This window comes from Eleutherodactylus coqui, chromosome 1 (assembly GCF_035609145.1).
Source record: "Eleutherodactylus coqui strain aEleCoq1 chromosome 1, aEleCoq1.hap1, whole genome shotgun sequence".
Lineage (NCBI taxonomy): Eukaryota > Metazoa > Chordata > Amphibia > Anura > Eleutherodactylidae > Eleutherodactylus > Eleutherodactylus coqui.
The window spans coordinates 295705329-295720540 of record NC_089837.1 but is presented as its reverse complement, the minus strand read 5'-3'; the positions used below and the strand labels follow the sequence as shown (position 1 = coordinate 295720540).

Here is a 15212-nt window from a genome sequence, read left to right as displayed (position 1 = left end):
ATTGTGACACTCAATTATTGCAGTACATTGTACAAGCACCCTTTGGGGATAAGCAAGGAAGAACTAAAAGTTTAATAAAAAAAAATATATATATCAAAACGCAAAAAATACAGAAAAAAACCCCACTTTTCTCAGAAGTTGTATGTTATACAAAAAAAAAACTATATAAAATGTAGTATTGCTAGAAAAAAAATTGCACAATTGCATATCCCACCCCCTCCCCAATGCTTAAGGGCACCTGCACACGAGTGGGATTTCCACCGCTGCAAGCCTGCATAGGATTGCGTTAACAAACGCAATCCTATGCAGACGGCTGCGGTTTGGCCGTGCAAAATCTCGCGCGGCAAACAAACCGCGGCATGTCCTATTTCTGTGCGGGGATTGCACTCACCCGCCGCCGGCTCCAGTCTGCGCATGCGCCGGCACATCAAACAGCCGGAGCCGCGGGCAAGTATGCGCCGCTCTCTGCAGGGCGCTCAGGTCAGGTCCCGTGGCAAGAGTCCTCGCCGCCGGATCCGACCCGCCCGTCTTCAGGCGGCCTAAGTGTTTCTCAATACATTGTATGGGGCTATTAAAAACGAGAACAAATCATCCCGCAAATAAAAAACATGCACTTATTCAGTAGAAAAATACAGTTCTAGCTCTTGGAATGGGCTACAAAAGAAAAAAAAAAACAGCCGTGGCCCCAAGTTGATAAATTATACAGTTAATAAAATTTTACCTCTAATTTCTGGATTGCACTCTCTCTCTCTTTTATAAGTTCCAAGTCCTCTTCGGTGATTCCAAGATCTTCCTCTTGGCTTTGCATTTGATTCCAATCTTCATTACTTGGGGGAGGGAAAGGAAAAAAAAAAAAAAGCAACTCAGGAATCATACATGGGTACAACAGACAGCTAGTATGTATCTGGCATATGATATGAAGTCATACACGTGTATAACTCAAACATTAACCCCTTAGTGATGAACACATTGTATGTCTTAGGCTGGATTCAGACGAACGTATATTGGCTGGGTTTTCACGCCCAGCCGATATACGTTGCCTCTCTGCAGGGGAAGGAGGCTGGAAGAGCCGAGAGCAGTGCTCTAAGCTCCCACCCCCTCTCCGCCCCTCTGCACTATTTGCTAAAATACTACACTACATTACTTATTCATTTACACTGGACGATTATCGCTAAAAATTCACTAATCGACGATTGGGGGTGGGGTGCTGATAGCATTGTTTTCCCTGTGGAGAACAAAGGATCTGAGCGCAGATAATAGCCTGGGATATTAGCCTGCATTTAAGGAAGGCTTCATTTACAAACAGAATTGGTATTTAAAGTAGCTGAGAAGTTGCTTGAATATCAATTATTTTTTATGCAAAATAATCGCTCACAATAATCGCGATCTTTGAGCGATTATCTGCTCGTGTAAATGGGCCTTTAGGTAGTGCATTGTACTAAGCCTATTAGATTCTGCAGGAGGTGGGGTTTAATAGACCGAGTTACATGGGAGGCCTTTGTCAGGATGCCATGGAAGATTCTGTACAATAGCTTTTGTTGTGACTTGTTGCAGCAAGTTATCAGTGTTTGATTACATTTTGGTACAACTGTACATTTGATCTCATTGCGAGGTCTGTGATCTATGACCAAGCGCTGACTCAAATGAGTAAGAAGGATGAAACTGCATTTACTTTAATTGGTTTTATTTTGTACTGGGCAAATATGGATCTGTATTTGTCCAATAGAAAAGACTGATTAATGTAATTATGCAGCCAAACTGGGCAAAAGAAGCACATGCTGCATATTTACATCCCATTTATTTCAATAGGGTGAAAAGTTACACCATATGCCATGCGATAGGGCATGCTGCAATTTGGAGAAAAAAAACAAAACAAAAGTATGGCAAAATGCTAATTGTGTTTGCATGCCTTTTTAGACAATGTTTTCTAGGTCTTTGTAAGATGTTCAAATATATCCATCTCAATGAGCCCAAACACTGCCTTTAAGAGTTAATGGTTTCTAGAGAGCACTGGACTGATACTGTACAGTCTTATGCACACATCCATAACACAGCCCAAGTTGTATGGAGGTGTAATAGGGCCCCCATGGAAGCACGTGGGGCTGTGCTGTCTGTATGCCTCTAATGTTATATGGAGGTCAGGTTCAATACAAATAAAAGGAAAACAGTAGCATGTGGTGTTATCATTGACATAGGCTGCCCAATGAAGCACCACAAGAAATTCCTGCTGTGTCTGTGAGGTCTAAATCTGACATTTTAAATCAATACCAGTATTGTTGGAAAACAGTGTTGGAGACATTTTAAAGTGGTTAGTGATTAGAAAAAAAAACTAATTTTAGCACTTACCTATTCCTCCCAGTTAGGCCTCATGTCCACTGGTAAAATAAAATTAGGAATCCGCAGTGTTTTTCCCGCAGCGTGATCTGCGCCCCATAGGGATGCATTGGACACCCGCAAGTAGTTAAATACCTGCGGATGCCATTTTCCCCTGAGGCGCGGATTGCGTCTGCGGGAAAACACCCGCGGCATGCTCCATATTTAGTGCGGGTCTCCCGCAGGCTTCTATTGAAGCCTATGGAAGCCGTCCGGATCCGCGGCACACCCGCACTTGAATTTCTGCTCTCCTGCGCCGGAGAGCAGGAGTTTAAGAAAAAAAATAAATGAATAAAATAATGGAGTGCCCGGCGCATGCGCGCGGCATACTGCAGGTGTGCCGAGCACATCCGCTGGGCTGAAGAAAGAAGATCCGTCTCTGACGGAGGGAAGATCCGCAGCGTCTGGACACGTAAGTTTAATCTTTTTAGCCTCATGTCTGCGGAAAAGGAGGGACCCGCTGCGGGATTCTGCATGGAAAATCTGCAGCGGGCCTGATTTTCCCCGTGGACATGAGGCCTTAAGTCTTCTTACTGCATCTTCTCTCTGATCTTCTTCTGGCTCCTGCAGTCTCCTGGGTGACCTCACCGCAAGCCAGATCCTCTTCTTCCTGTTAAGTCTATGTACGTTGCGTCAATAGTGACGTAACCTACACTGACCTGCAGAAAGGAGAATGCTGAAAAAAATACGTAACCCCACAGGAAGAAGAGGATCCACTCAGCTTGCGATGAGGTGACCCGGGGGACTGCAGGAGCCAGGAGAAGATGCGGTAAGAAGACTGCCTGGGGAGGAATAGGTACACATTGATTTTTATTTCCCAAGACAGAACCCCTTTAAGAACAAAAAGGTTTAAGATCAACCTAGCTATATGTTCTGCAACTCACTGGTGCACCGAAATATACATGGGAAGAATTCATCGGTTATCTGAGAATTCACACTAAATGGTCATAAAAAAAAAAAAAAAAAAGGCAACTTAAATGTAATTCAAATTTGACCCCCAAGCTGCAGTCTGAAGATGCACCACTGGAGGGGAAGCTGTCACTGGTCCATGTAACCCACTTCATAGTAGTAAATTTCAGCTTGATGAATTTGTCCCATATGTGTATCACCTCTAGAAACATACAACACCTTGTCAGCCATCGCCCTGTACTTACTTCTCAAAGGAAACGAGTGGTTCTTCCTTCTGCCTTTCATCAGCCTTGAGGGGGAAAAAAAGCAGGTTTCTCAATCTATAAATGCAGTTAATACCTACTGATAGCCCTAAGTAAGCCAGTTACATTGGTTTAAATGGATTTTCTGGGATAAAAAAAAAAAAAAAAAAAAAAGTGGGGTGTGGAGGCGGGGTTTGATTGAGATCTCCACAGGCTTATAATGTATAAAATGAAATGTCTACACCCCTGCTTCAGCAGCTCTCCGTGCAGCCATGGAAGAGTTACCACTGAAGCATGTATTGTGCAGCCAGGCTCTAAGTTGTGGGCACCAGTGCTGGAGAGGGGGCCGCTGAAGGAGATTTTTCTTTGATTTTTTTTTAAACACACATTTCTAAGCATGTAGAAAAACCATTTAAGTCCTAAAAAGGTCCTTTAAATAGCAAAATGATGCAGTAGACTGAAAAAAAACCCAGGATTCTCTAACATTGCTTGGGGGATTTAAATGCCACGGTGTTTAAAGGGCTAACAGCTGCGATCTCTTCATACATAAGCCTCTGATGTAGGCTGTCAAAAGGCGTATCGGTGATCACTAAGGGGTTAAGACATTACTGATAAATTTGCCAAATTGAGTCCCTCACGGGAAGGTACCCAACAGTCTCTACAGCAGTTCTATAGGGCCCGGTGACAAAATCCAACTGGATACCAGCAGCTTTCAGATTCTGTTGTCAGTAAAGTGTACATTTACTCTATCTTCAGACTATGCATACTGTATTATCTGACAACATGACTTCCATGCTAGTAACAAGAAGTCAGCCCAACGTCTGATATGCCATACGTTACATAAAGAATATCCCAAGACAAGACTCACAGACAGCCTGGACCCGGCTCTGGCACGTGCTACCATCTCCTTCTCCTTTGCTGACACTTGTCTCTGAACAGCTTGAAAATTGTTAAGTGCAGCTGAAAAGTCATTCATAAGCCGCTCCTTCTGCAGTTTTTGCTGACGCTGTAAGTAACCAATGCAGAGTATTACAATACAAACACTAACACGATAATGGCAAAAGTCCGATGGGATGCAGAAGGCTCAGTTAACTCTGAAGTCTGTATAAGAATTGGCAAGTTGATTTTTTTTTCTCCTTCACATTTATCCACTTTGGCGATAGATCACCAACACAGTCAGATCACCAACACGGTCTTAATTTACACGCTATTACTTACATTGCAACTTAATAAAAAGAATGTGTTACCTGCTCTGTGGGAGACAACGCAGTGGGAACCAATGCAAGATCCTTCAAGTAGGTGTTGGTTTCCTTGGCCAAAACATTAGTGGAATGCTGGATCTGCTGGCTGCACACAGGGAGAGAAGAAGAGTCAAGATCTCACGAGAGGCCTGCAGACATCCTCAAACACATCACTGCCACAATATACTACTTACAGGTTCTGTTGGAGCTTGCTAGAATCATTACTGGTTCCAAGTTGATTCAACAAGGTTCGAATTTGAGCAGCTAAAAAGGGGGGAAAAAAAAGAGGATAAATCAACTGGGACAAACTTAAAAACAATTTGCCATCTAAAGCACAATGACAGTCTGAGATCTGGCTAATAAACCCCAGGGTATGCCGTGAATGGGAATATATGTCTTTACTGTAACATTTCCTGGTGTGTAAATCAGTGTCATGAAGGTGAATGCAAGGAGCACAAACCCTTAATGTACAGTTCTAGAACACATACAAGCAAGCTGATCGCCTCGCAGTTTTGACTAAAGTTTTTCCTTTTTAGGACCACCAAGTGGATCATGAAGGTCTGTAAGGCTCCTGCCCAACACTACTCAGATATTAACTTCCAGTACTGTGTAGACCTCCAATGCTGGAAGTCTGCACCAGTGCAGATGGGGTTGTGTGTCAGCCCTTCTGTTCTAGGGATGATGAGCGTCCCCATCAGGTGTTACTACATGAAGTCAGAATACTTGGGCGCCAGCACACACTGCGCCATTCTGCATGTGGAATACCAGTAATTGCTGGGCTAGACCTGAAATTTTATCAAAGAGCCACTTGGAAATTAGCGGTATTGCTGTTACTGCAGAATGGCTGTAGCATGTGCAGGCACCCCTTCAGTGGAATACACCATTAAAAAAAGGTAAATAAGTAGTAGTTCTGTGGTGAAAGAACTCTAGACCTTTCGGCCTCATGTCCACGGGCAGGTCAGATTCCGTGGGCGGGAGCCTGCAGCAGAATCCCACCCCGCCCGCGGCAAGAGGGCACTGCTTACCTGTCCGGATGCTCTGCGTGGCTGTGTGGGTTCCTCCATCTTCTCCAATGCGAAGGAGGGCGGGCGTGCCACCACACATGTGCAGTGGAGTTTTTGTTTTTTTTTAACCCATTAAGGGCACTGTAAATTTATGGCGCTTGGTCCTGGGCTTTAAACCCAGCCAACAGTAAAAATACGCCTGGGGTTTGAAGCCCCTGCTTCTGCAATAAATCAGATGCATGTTGGGTTGTCAGCTGTTAGTCACAGCTGATAACACGGAGGAGGGATTTTTAACCCTTTCTGCCTCCTTTCTTTAGTACACAGTGCTCAATGAGCGCTATGTACTACAAAGTGGAAGTATAACTTCCACTACGCGAGTCGGCAGTCAAGTGATCGTCAGGATCCCCTGCTACAGCATAGATGGTCATAGCGGACCCTGATCAGCTCTGTCAGTGATTATTGTCACTACAGGTGATGTTTTCCTTATAACTGGGGCTCCTATGGATGCCCCAGCTACATTGGAAAAGTGTCAAAATTTAAAACAATGTGCGAGTGTCCCCCAGAGGTCTTAAGGCCCATTTACACGGGACGATTATTGGGCAAACGATGCCCGACACTCGTCCCTGTTTCCTCGTTCCCATGCTCCTGCACGAGAGCTAGCAGAGCTGGCTGGTTCAGAGCAGCCAGCAGGGGGAGGTGCAGTGCAGGAGATTTTTCTCCTTTCGCTCCCCCGCCCCTCTCCATTGAGATAACACAGCAGCCACTCATCACTCAGTTTAAACAGCGGCCGTTCACGGCTGCTGTGTTATCTCAATGGAGAGGGGCGGGGGAGCAAGAGGAGAGAAATCTCCTGCCCCGCTCCCCTGCTGGCCGCTCCGTGAACCAACCTGCTCTGCTAGCTCTCGTGCAGGAGCGTGGGAGCGAGGAAACACAGGGACATGTGTCGGGCATCGTTTGCCCGATATTCGTCCCGTGTAAATGGAACTTTATATGACATTATGGGGGCCATAGATGGTAAAAAAAAAACAACATTAGAACAAAATTACAGGAATAAAATTAAAATCTATACATAAAAAAGAAAATAACCCAAAGCTGACACCAACCAAAACAGTCGCCCTGTGCGCCCTGTAATCTAAAACCATACATATTATATACCAAGTTGTCCGAGACTAAATGATTACTATACTTTATTTTAGCGTAAATATACTAACTTAAAAAAAGAATAACTATAAATGTTAAAAAAATATATAATTTTTTTTTGCTTTTTATCCCCAATAAAACTAAGAAACTGGGGGGGAAAAAGTCAGTGAAAAAATATAGCCCTATGTGTCATTAACCCTTTCCAATCCATTTATTTTTTCTCACCCATTCTCCCCAGCTCCAAATAAATTGGAGCTGGGGAAAATGGGTGAGAAAAAATACATTTTCCCTGCACCCTCCTGAACTGACAGAATTCAGGAGGGTGCAGGTGCTCACTGCGCCGTGTAGGGACCTGCTTACCTGTCAGGCGTCTTCCGCATTCTCCTTCTGCCTCCCGGCTCGGCGATCATGTGACCGCTGGGGTCAGGTGGCACATGGCGGTCACATGATTGCCGGGAGACAGAAGGAGAACGCGCAAGACGCCGGTCAGGTAAGCAGGTCCCACAGTGCAGGCTCCCGGCTCGGAGTTCATGTGACCGCCGGGGGTCAGGTAACACCGGTGGTCACATGATCGCCGGCCGGCCGGAATCTCTATGCATTACATAACGCTAATTGAGCGCTATGTAATGTGTAAAGGAGAAGGCAGAAAGGGTTAAAAACCCTTTCTGCCTTCTCCTAGGGGGTCCTCGATGGGGACCAGTGCACAAGTGTATCTGCACCCGATGTGTCTGGCGATCGGGTGCAGATGCACTCCTGCACTGCAGTGTCGGGCCTGCCCCGACATCGGAGCTGTGGAGGAAAATGATGATGTCGGGGCAGGCCCGACATTGGATTGGAAAGGGTTAAGGGGTTGAACTGGTCCTTAAGGGGTTGAACTCTCCTGCTTTCCCGTAGGATCCATGGCTAGTCCGTAAGTGTCAGCTGTAGGTGTGCCGCAGATCAGACTGCTTCTATTGATTTCAATGGCAGCCGTCCGTGCAGGACCCACAGAAAAATGGAGCATGCTGTGATTTTTTTCCTGCACGTACGATCCGTAAATCAGGAAAAATGACTTCCACAGGTTTTCAATTACCTGCAGATGCCCAACGATTGTCTATGGGCTGACTGAACTGCAGATCATTCGTGCGGGTAACATGCACGGATTCTGCAATTCAATTGTGCCCGCGGACGTGAAGCTTTGGTGTATCATCAGCATAGTTTATGTGCTTAGGGATACTAGCCTTTGTAATGGTCAGCAGACTGCCATGTGAGCACCCATGACTCAATAGGTTCCTGAAGAATTGCCAAGTCCAATAGAAAGCCGGTGAGCCTGTGACTCTGATGAACCTATACTACCATAGAATCTATATTTCAGGGTAGATTCTGCCAGAAAGATGACTTTTCTCTGAGGTGTGTGGTTTCTTTTAGAGTAGATTACCAACCCTGCAGAAGCCTATCTGAATGCAGAGTTCAGTAGTAACCTAATATATTGTAAGGGGGGAGTAGTGATAGGAGTGTTCCACCATCTCCTCCCTACTGATGCACCATCCTACATCGTGACTAAGGCCGCCTGCACACGGAGAGGTCCGATTCCGCATGTGGACCCCCGCAGCCCTGGTAGCAGCCGGCACCCGTGTGTACCTGCCATAACTGTACTGTGGATGGTCCACACGGCGAGCCGTCAAACTTGCACAGTAAAGGTTTGCTTTTCTTCCAAATCACTGCTTTTCCCACATAGTCACTAGGTGATGATGCGGGTACCCGCGGCCTTTCCGTAATGTCATTGCGGAAGGGCCGCGGGTCGGACGGCTTTCATTGACTTCATAGAAATGGAGCATGCTGCGATTTTCCAGCCACGAGTGGATTTGATTTCCACTTGCTGTCCCCTCGCCGCCAACTGCAACGCCTTAACGACATGTGATTTCAGCCCCTCCAAGATCAGTGTAATTAGAGGCGTTTGTACGGTCGCAGCGCCATCATCAATGGGCCTTGTTTTCCCACAAGACTGGTTCCTATCACAGGACCTTCAGCTTTGCCCCAGGCTGGTCACACGGCTTCACCGCTGTCAGTCTTCCTGCTCCTCGTCACAAGATGCCGCCCGGCCAATATCTGCTGCAGAACGCCAGTCCTACACCTATTTATGAAGCAAATGAACAAAACAAACAATAGCGCACTGCGCCCCCCTCTCCATGAGGAGGGGTCCTAGCAGCGTGCGCCAACCTAAATCAGCCAATAGCCACAAGTGTCTAAAGATGTGCCACGTTTATCATCCAGCCTTAACCACTTGAATGAAACTGGCACATTTTTTATTATATATATTTTTTTACACCGCCTGCCACAAGGTGACAGTATAAATATTAGACAGCATCAGTAGATCCACCCAAGGTCCCGGAGAAGTGATCAAGTAGGAAGGAGCTGCAGACTAGAACACGTCATCGCAGCGGTCCACATATCCCGGAGGCTGCGGGGGGTTTTACCCTTCCTGACCCTCAGCTGCCCTACACAGGGCCGGTTCACATCTGCACTGGAGACTCCGGAAGGAACAGCGCTGCATGTAGCGTCGTCTTACAGCAAGACGCCGGGCAGCTGAGCGGAAACCAAGCGGACCCCATGAGCCCCCTCACACAAGTGTTTGAAAAAACCCTGCACTTTTCAATACCGCGTTTTACAGCCAAAGCAAGCCGATATCAACCCCCCAGTGACATAGTAAGCTGCTCTAAAAGCGTTTAACGCCATTTTTAACACGCCCCATTCACTTCAATGGGTGATGTAGGGCATCAAAAACCTGCTGCAACGTCTGAAAACGGAACATACTGCGGTCATTTCACTCGTCTGAGCGGCCCCAGTGAGATGGATGGAGGCTCACTACAGCGGTGTAGGCATTAAAAACGACCGCTAAACGCTGTAAAAACGCCTGTGTGAGAGAGGCCTTATCGTCAAGGGGGTCCATCCAGTGCTGTTCGGCTCCATCATAACACACCCCATTCGCCCAGGAGAATCCCCCCCTTCTATCCAGCTCCCTGAACAGAGCAGGGAAACTAGACCCTCCACCGCAGATATGAGAGCGGCCTGCTGTGCGGACCCCGTGCCCACCGCAGTTGTAACTGCAGGTGGAGGGTTCCCAGATTGTCACTGTGGGGTTGTGTCCGCAGGGTCCGGCGCAGACCCCTGGAGGGGACATCCACTGTCACAAGTGACACCACTTTGGGATAGGATGACAAAGATGCTGTTTGTTTCAGTTCTATTTGGGTACAGAACAGCGCAGTTTACTACACGCTACAGCCGCCCCGTAGATACGGCGCAGACGGGCAGGGCCCCCCACGCCACAGCCGCCCCGTAGGTACGGCGGAGCCCCCCACGCCACAGCCGCCCCGTAGGTACGGCGGAGCCCCCCACGCCACAGCCGCCCCGTAGGTACGGCGGAGCCCCCCACGCCACAGCCGCCCCGTAGGTACGGCGGAGCCCCCCACGCCACAGCCGCCCCGTAGGTACGGCGGAGCCCCCCACGCCACAGCCGCCCCGTAGGTACGGTGCAGACGGACGGAGCCCCCCACGCCACAGCCGCCCCGTAGGTACGGTGCAGACGGACGGAGCCCCCCACGCCACAGCCGCCCCGTAGGTACGGTGCAGACGGACGGAGCCCCCACGCTAGGAATATGGCGCACCCTCCACACTACAGCCACCTGGAGATACAGCAGAGACTGACGGAGTTCCCGTAGATGTAGGGGAGACAGCCGGAGCCCCCCACACTACAGTGGTCCATCTCACTAACAGTGTGGCCCCATGCAGTGCTCCCCCACAAGGCTACTGGGGCAGAACCTGAATGGAACCCGACGGCAGGTACTATATATAAATATACACACACAGCCCCCGCTATAATTGCTGCACCCGGCCGCAGCTGACAGCTCCCATGCACCGCCCCCTCCGCTCACTGTTGTTGCTGATCCGCTGGATGTTGCCGCTGCAGGCCTGGATGATGCCGGTGAAATCTCGCCCCCGGGCCGAGCTGTGTGGCCACTGTCCGGACATGATGATGTATCCTCGGCCTGGATCTCTTCTGTCTACCATACCGGTCACAGGAGCATTGCGCAGCCGCAGAGCAACGCCCGAGGGTGAGATGCCGTCAGGAGGGGGCGTGGCGAGTGATCCGCTGCTGCTACTTCTCGACGATGGGAGTGGGCGTGGCTCGGATCAGCTGCTCCCAGCTGCAGGGTGGATAATGGACGCCTTCATCTTGTGACCACACTGTGTATCAGCGCCGGAGCCGGCTGACTAATGTCCAATCACAGTGCCGGATAGTGTGGCGTCTGTAGCAGATGGAGTACCAGGCTCCAAAGTCCTCCGGCCTGCCCTGTAATGTTGTGCTGCTGTGCTCGTCCTAATCCCCCGGGTGATAAGATAGTGTTTTTATTACGCATATAGGGAAGGGAAGCACCTGGAAGGTGAGGGAGGAGACGTGTTTGCAGCCATCCAATAGGTGGCGCTGCGGAGGTATTATTCCTTCTTCCGTATTTGCATATTATTACACATATGTATTGGTAAAACGTTTGTGAAATTAATTTAAATAGTGGTGACAGATAACCCAGAAGTTCCAACAATAGTTCTACAGTGTGCAGCACTCCTGCCTGTCACTGCTGGGATCCATGCTTCTAATGTCGTTAACCCCTTAGTGACCACCCATGTGCATTTTCATGTCCTGGTTGTCTGGGCTTTAATCTGCAGGTCCATAAAAACATGCCGACCCTGTAGAGTCAGGCTGGGTCCTCACAGGGCGTATTCCTGGCGGAAATCTCACGGTTTGGCAGCAGCGAAAAAACGCAAGATTTCCGTCGGGAAAGCGCTGCTTCAAAACCTGCGGCACTTAGCCATGGGTTTTAGAGTTGCTCAGCCGCAAGCTTTTCCGTTGCGGCCGGCGCTCCCAATGGAAAACAAAATGGACATTCGGCGGCCGGCAAATCCGCACCGATTTTTGCCGGCTTTGCCGTGACGGATTCGCTCTCCCTTTGGGACGAGATTTCTGAGAAATCTTGTCCACATGGTTGGCCAATCCGGGAATTAGCGACCGCAGGCGGATTTGCCGCGGCGAAATTCCGGATGGAATTTCCGTAGCAAATCCGCCCTGTGTGAACCCAGCCTAAAGCCCGGAGTCTGTAAGTGTGACAGCTCCCTGCTACCGGCTGTTGGAGGTAGCCGATAGGCTGGAGCTGACATGGGGGCCGCGGTCCCCAGTAATGTGATTGCCGTAATCTGTTGGATAACGGCGATCACATAAAGTTGGAAAAAGCTAGATAAAATTAAAGTTTCATCTCCCCTCACAAAACAGATCCATGAGGGGAGCTGAACCTACTCCCCTCCAATATCAGCGATGTCTCGCAGCAATCTGGTCCTGCAGGGACCTACCAGGACCTGACGCTGTCTTCTGCGCATGAGCGCCAGTCGGCAAAATGTCAGGCGCATGCACAGAAGGCCGGGGGCCCGGGAAATGTAAAATCTCCCTGCTCCTGGCTATCAAACATTGCCAAAAGCAGAGAGATGTCACCGGGGCCACGGTATCCTCTCCCCAATTACGTGATCGCGGTTACCCATTGGATAACAGCAATCATGTAAAGTTAAAAAAAAGTTAAAGTTTTATTTCCTCTCACCGATTGTATCTGTGAGGGGAGATGAAATTACCTAAGGCCCCTGGATTTGTCCCCTGGAACCTTTCCCCGGCTTCTGCGCACATGCCCATTAGCAAAATGGCGTCCGCAAGGGCAGAAGCTGTGAAGGGCCCGGGAAATTTAAAATATCCCTGTTCCTGGCTACCAACGGTAGCTAAGGGCCTATAGAGTTCATAGGGAGGGGCGCGGTATGCGGTCCCCGGTCACGTGATCACCGTTATCCAATGGAGTTAATGAAGTTACAGTTTCCGTGAGGGGAGCAGAAATTAAGCCCTCCGGCAATGTCTTCCAACAGAATCCTTATCCGCTGACCTTTCCCCGGCTTCTGCACGTCTACGTCGGCAAAATGGCGGATGCAAGCACAGTAGCCGGGGAGCCCAGGAAATTTAAAGTCTCCTTGCTCCTGGCTATTAAATGCAGCCGAAAGCCTGGAGCAGTGACCGGAGGCCTCGTTGAATGGTCCCCAGTCACGTGATCGCCATTATCCAGTGGTATAAAAAGGAAGCCATCTACCTTAGGCCGGTCTCACACGACTGGATAGGAATTGCAGTTTCCACATGTGTTTGATCCGCAGTAATACGCAGATCAATCAAATGTATTGGATTACACAATTCCACTCACATTAGTGGTTCGGAATTACGTAATCCACTCGCAAAAAACAGATTAGCAGGTTCTAGTTTACTGCGGATATCCGCGACATAGAGCCCATTGTGCTCTATGGTCGCGGATACACGTGCATTACATTGCATATGGGTTGCTGGTATCTGTGTCAGCGCTAAGCGACTGCGCAGGAAACATAAACAAGCAAAAAAGGTGTACTGCCTGTGTGAATACGCAATTATGCGCAGTACATTACGCAGCCATACGCAGGGCCACGGCCGGGCTCACAGCTGGTCAGCAGTATGAGCCTGGCGTTATTCAGATCGCTACCTGTAATACGTAATTTACAAGAAGCCCTGGGAACGCCGCAGCTCCGCAAGCTTACAAGTCTGAAGAGGTGCGAAGGCTCACAGAGCGCCACTTTTTACACCCCATACCTGCCACTGAGGTCAAGAAATACCCCCCCAAAAAGTGCTGGGTTTGCAGCAAGCATGGAAGGATGAGCGATACCCGGTTTGGTTGCCTCATGTGCCCATCCAAACCAGGCCTCTGTAATTACCCCTTGGGGTTCTTTTTAGGGAGTCAAATCCAATGGGTGTTCACTCTATTACAGGCCTAGCCATGTGTCCAGTAAGCAGATTGGGGCTACAATGGGGGTATTGCTGAACACAGAAGAGCAAATGCTATAAAATTTGAGGTGCGTCTCCTCAGTTTTTTCTGCTTGCAATAAAGAAAACTGTCATGAAAGTGACATTTATGAAAAAAAAAATCATTTATTTTTCACATGCTTTATAATAATTTTTGCAAAAAACTGTGGGCTCAGAATGCTCAGTACACACCTAGGTGAATTCATTAAGAATTCAAGATTTTAAAATGTGGACACTTGTAGGGGGCGTTCTATTGTTTTGGCAGCTTGATGGCTCTACATGTGAGCAATGGGGTCTGGAATTTAAAAACTTGAAAAAACAACTGTGGGATCAAAATACTCATGACACCCCTCAGTGAATACATTAAAGGATATATATCTATATCCTATATATCTATATATCCTTTAATGTATATATATATATTTTTTATTTTATTTTTTTTTTTAATGGGATCATTTGTGGGGCTATCTATCATTTTGACACCTATGAGCCTTTGTAATCTAAATGGTTTAAAAAAAAACCTGCTGTTAATAAAGGCCCCTGGCCAAAACGTGTCCAGCTTTCCTTGTACAATGCTTGTGAGCTATATGCTCTTTTAAGCAATAAAGATGATTTAAAGCTGTTGAAGTTGTCCTTTTATCACATATATTTTGGACTATATCACAGCCACTAGCCAGCGGCATCAAGGGAATTCAGCTCCATCTTTTCTTATATCGAGGCACTGCAGGAGAGGTGAGCCCCCTTTTTATTGCTTTAACCTGTTAAAGGATAACATCTGCAAAGACTGAAAAACTTCTACCAGATGTCCTGTGTATTTGGTCAGATTTGAACCTAGAAAGTTGCTGTGCTAATAACTGAGCCACCACACGTGTCCTTTCTGTTCCAGAGGAGGAGAACAGCAGGAAGAATAAACACTAAGAATATAAAAACAACATCTAAAGTTGGCGTTGGACAGATTTGAATCTAGAACTCCAGCAAGACAACAGTGCCAATGCCGGAGCCACCATGCTTGTTCTTCCTTCTTCTCCCCCTCCCTCCTCCAGTGGAGAATGAAACAAAAAAAGCATTAAAAGGAAGGAAAATAACTATTTTTTCAGCTTCTTTTTTTCCTTCTCCTCCTCCATAGAAGAAAAAGAAAGAAGAAGAAGAACCTTGGTGGCTCAGTGGCTAGCACTATTGCCTTGTAACACTGAGGTTCTAGGTTCACGGCTGATTATGGACAACATCTGCATGGAGTTTGTATGTTCTCTTTGTGTTTATTATTCTTAATCTTTGCCATGTTCTCCCCAGGAGATGGGGGACATAATGAGTATTGTGGTGGCTCAGTTGGTACCACTGTTGAGTTGCAGACCGGTAATGCTAGGTTCAAATTTGTCAAAGGGCAACATTGGGGTGTTTTTTTTAATGCTCTGTGTTT

The 15212-nt window shown here is 47.8% G+C and overlaps 1 protein-coding gene across 1 annotated transcript in view; it reads right to left on the bottom strand.

The window, feature by feature from the left end:
* The window catches only part of STX12 (syntaxin 12), a 15565-nt gene extending 4350 nt beyond the window's left edge, over positions 1 to 11215 (bottom strand). Inside the window, exons 1-6 of the mRNA XM_066573511.1 lie at positions 10821 to 11215; positions 4960 to 5029; positions 4772 to 4871; positions 4393 to 4530; positions 3528 to 3571; positions 722 to 827 (exon numbers count right to left, since the gene is read on the bottom strand). Coding sequence (XP_066429608.1) covers positions 722 to 827; positions 3528 to 3571; positions 4393 to 4530; positions 4772 to 4871; positions 4960 to 5029; positions 10821 to 10956 — 594 coding nt within the window. The 5' untranslated portion in view covers positions 10957 to 11215. The remainder of the gene's footprint in view (positions 1 to 721; positions 828 to 3527; positions 3572 to 4392; positions 4531 to 4771; positions 4872 to 4959; positions 5030 to 10820) is intronic.
* Positions 11216 to 15212: the final 3997 nt, after the last annotated feature.